The sequence below is a fragment of the Babylonia areolata genome, chromosome 11 (genome assembly GCF_041734735.1).
Source record: "Babylonia areolata isolate BAREFJ2019XMU chromosome 11, ASM4173473v1, whole genome shotgun sequence".
NCBI lineage: Eukaryota > Metazoa > Mollusca > Gastropoda > Neogastropoda > Buccinidae > Babylonia > Babylonia areolata.
The window spans coordinates 40,607,026-40,609,525 of NC_134886.1; the positions used below are offsets into that span (position 1 = coordinate 40,607,026).

The 2,500-nt window shown below is 44.2% G+C and overlaps 1 protein-coding gene across 1 annotated transcript in view; it reads right to left on the bottom strand.

Annotated features, from left to right (window-relative positions):
* Positions 1–2,500, bottom strand: part of LOC143287410 (uncharacterized) — a 9,811-nt gene that overhangs the window by 2,536 nt on the left and 4,775 nt on the right. Inside the window, exon 3 of the mRNA XM_076595386.1 lies at positions 1,382–1,535. Within this exon, the coding sequence (XP_076451501.1) occupies positions 1,382–1,535 (154 nt within the window). The remainder of the gene's footprint in view (positions 1–1,381; positions 1,536–2,500) is intronic.

The following is a 2,500-nucleotide window of genomic DNA, read 5'->3' on the forward strand; positions in this document are numbered from 1 at the left end:
CACATTGCGAAGAGTAAAAAGAAAATCAACGACAAAACAACAACAACAACAAAATCATGAAATAGAACATATTGTTAAGATTAAAAAGGAAAATAAAAAAGCTCGACCATCCAACTTTCTACAAAGTCATTCAGATTATAAACTGTGGAGAGAGAGAGAGAGAGAGAGAGAGAGAGAGAGAGATAGGAGAGTGTGTTATTTCCGAGGATAATAGGCACTGGCCACTGGCTTTTTTTCCAAATCACTTTCTTAAATGGGGCTTCCACTACTTATACAATGCAAACAGCAATACAAAAACAAAATAAAGAACAAGGTGTGATGGCAATTATTATGACGATATATATATATATAGTATATAGTCGTCGACACAGATAGATTCACGAGCATCCTCCCCCCCACCCCACCACCACCCTCCCCCCATCCCCCAGCTGGATGACAACGATGGTCATCATCGATCTCGATGGACACACCACCAGTCGTCGACATCATTGTGGCAGGTCCACTTCCTTTGCGTTAGCTGTGCTTGACTATGTGTGTATACATATGTATGTGTACATAACTACATGCATGTACATGAATGTGTATTGTGTGTGCGTGTGTTTATGTACGTTTGTGCCTGCCTATGTGTGCGTATGTATTAGGGTAGCTGTTAGATGCACATGTATGTTAAAATGTATGTATGCAGTGTGTGTGTGTGTGTGTGTGTGTGTGTGTGTGTGTCTGTGTGTCTGTGTGTGTGTGTGTAGTCACATTTTGGTGTATGTATGTAACATAGATATAATGTTTTATGTTAACAAAAGCGTTTTTGTAAAGCACCTAGAGCAGATTGATAATGTGCTATATAAGTATCCATTATTATTATTATACTGACACACGCTTACACTTGGGTCAACAACAGCAAAGTGAGAGCTGTATGATCAATGCTTTCTCCATTGCAATGAGAAGTCATTTACAGCTTAGTCTTTTGTGAAGGACAATGACTCTCAAAAGATTTGCACTGGCTCTTAGAGCTGCAGCCTTGGGAGCCAGCTGGCCTTTGGGGAACCATCCCAACGCCGACTGCCCTAAAAGCCTCTTGGCCGAGAGAGTGGGGATGTAACTTGGGCAAGACTCTCTCCACGACAATCAAATTCTAGCCCAGATTAGTCGGAACAGCAGCTGCCTCCTCTGCTGTTCTGATGGTCATAGTCAGACACGACTGACCATCACATATATAAGACTACATACACAATGCAAACAGCAATACAATAATAACAATAACGACAAAATAAAGACCTAGGTGTGACAGCAGTTATAATGCTGATACAGCTAGGTGTGACAGCAGTTATAATGCTGATACACGGTACGGTATAATTATGCAAGCCCTGTGTGATGCCCTGACCTTCGACACTCAGTGTGACACAGCTGGTCCGTGGCGTGCTCGTGAATATGACTCACGAGGTCGAAGAGGGCGTCACACTTGGTGGTGCACCTGTCTACGTTGAGGTCGGGGTCTTCGTTCAGCAGCATCCTGACCTCCTGCTTTACCAGGCGCTCTGTTGGGGGAGGAGGGACGGGGGAAGGGGGTACGGGGTTCGGGGGGACGGGGAGGGGAGGGCATGGAGACATCGCCATGTTAGATAATGTCGTAGCGTCTTCTCACCTGTTGGATTGTCTGCTCACTGCATACAAGGTAAGGTGAGTGAGACACGCCTCTGTCGTCGTCGTCGTCATCATCATCATCAAACTTCATTATCCTTCCCCCTCCTCCCCATCGTCACCATCACCACCACCACCATCATCATCATCGTCGTCCTCGTTGTCGACATCGTCATCGTCGTCATTCCCCTCCTTCTCTATTAGTTTCATTGTCGTCTTCACCACCATCATTATCATTATTATCATTTTGAGCATTTATGCCAAATCTTGAAAATAAGTTCTAGGCGTTTAGAACACACACACACACACACACACACACACACACACACACACACACACACACACACACACACACACACACACACACACACACACACACACACACACACACACACACACACACATCAATATCATTATCATCATCATCATCATCGTCAACATCGTAGTCGTCGTCGACATCATCATCATCATCATCATCATCATCATCATCGTCGTCGTCGTCATCGTCATCGTCATCGTCGTCATCATCGTCATTCTCCTACTCCATCAATTACATCGCCGTTGTTCATTTTCACACATTGAAATCATCGGAGTAGTTATCATTGTTACCATCGCCATCATCATCACCATCATCACAATCACCATCACCATCGTCATCAACAATGCCAGCGATGATGATAAGTGTGATGGTCTGTGATGTGGTTATGTTTGTTTTGTTGTTGTTGTTGTTGTTTTTTCCCCTCCTTGGTTAACTTGAGCTGTTTTCTGCTCATCGGAGCGTGTGTGATTAGTTGTGTGTGGTTGGTCATTTCCTAGCTTGGCTACTTGTGAATATGCGATTGCCAGCGTTTTGAGTCTAGCT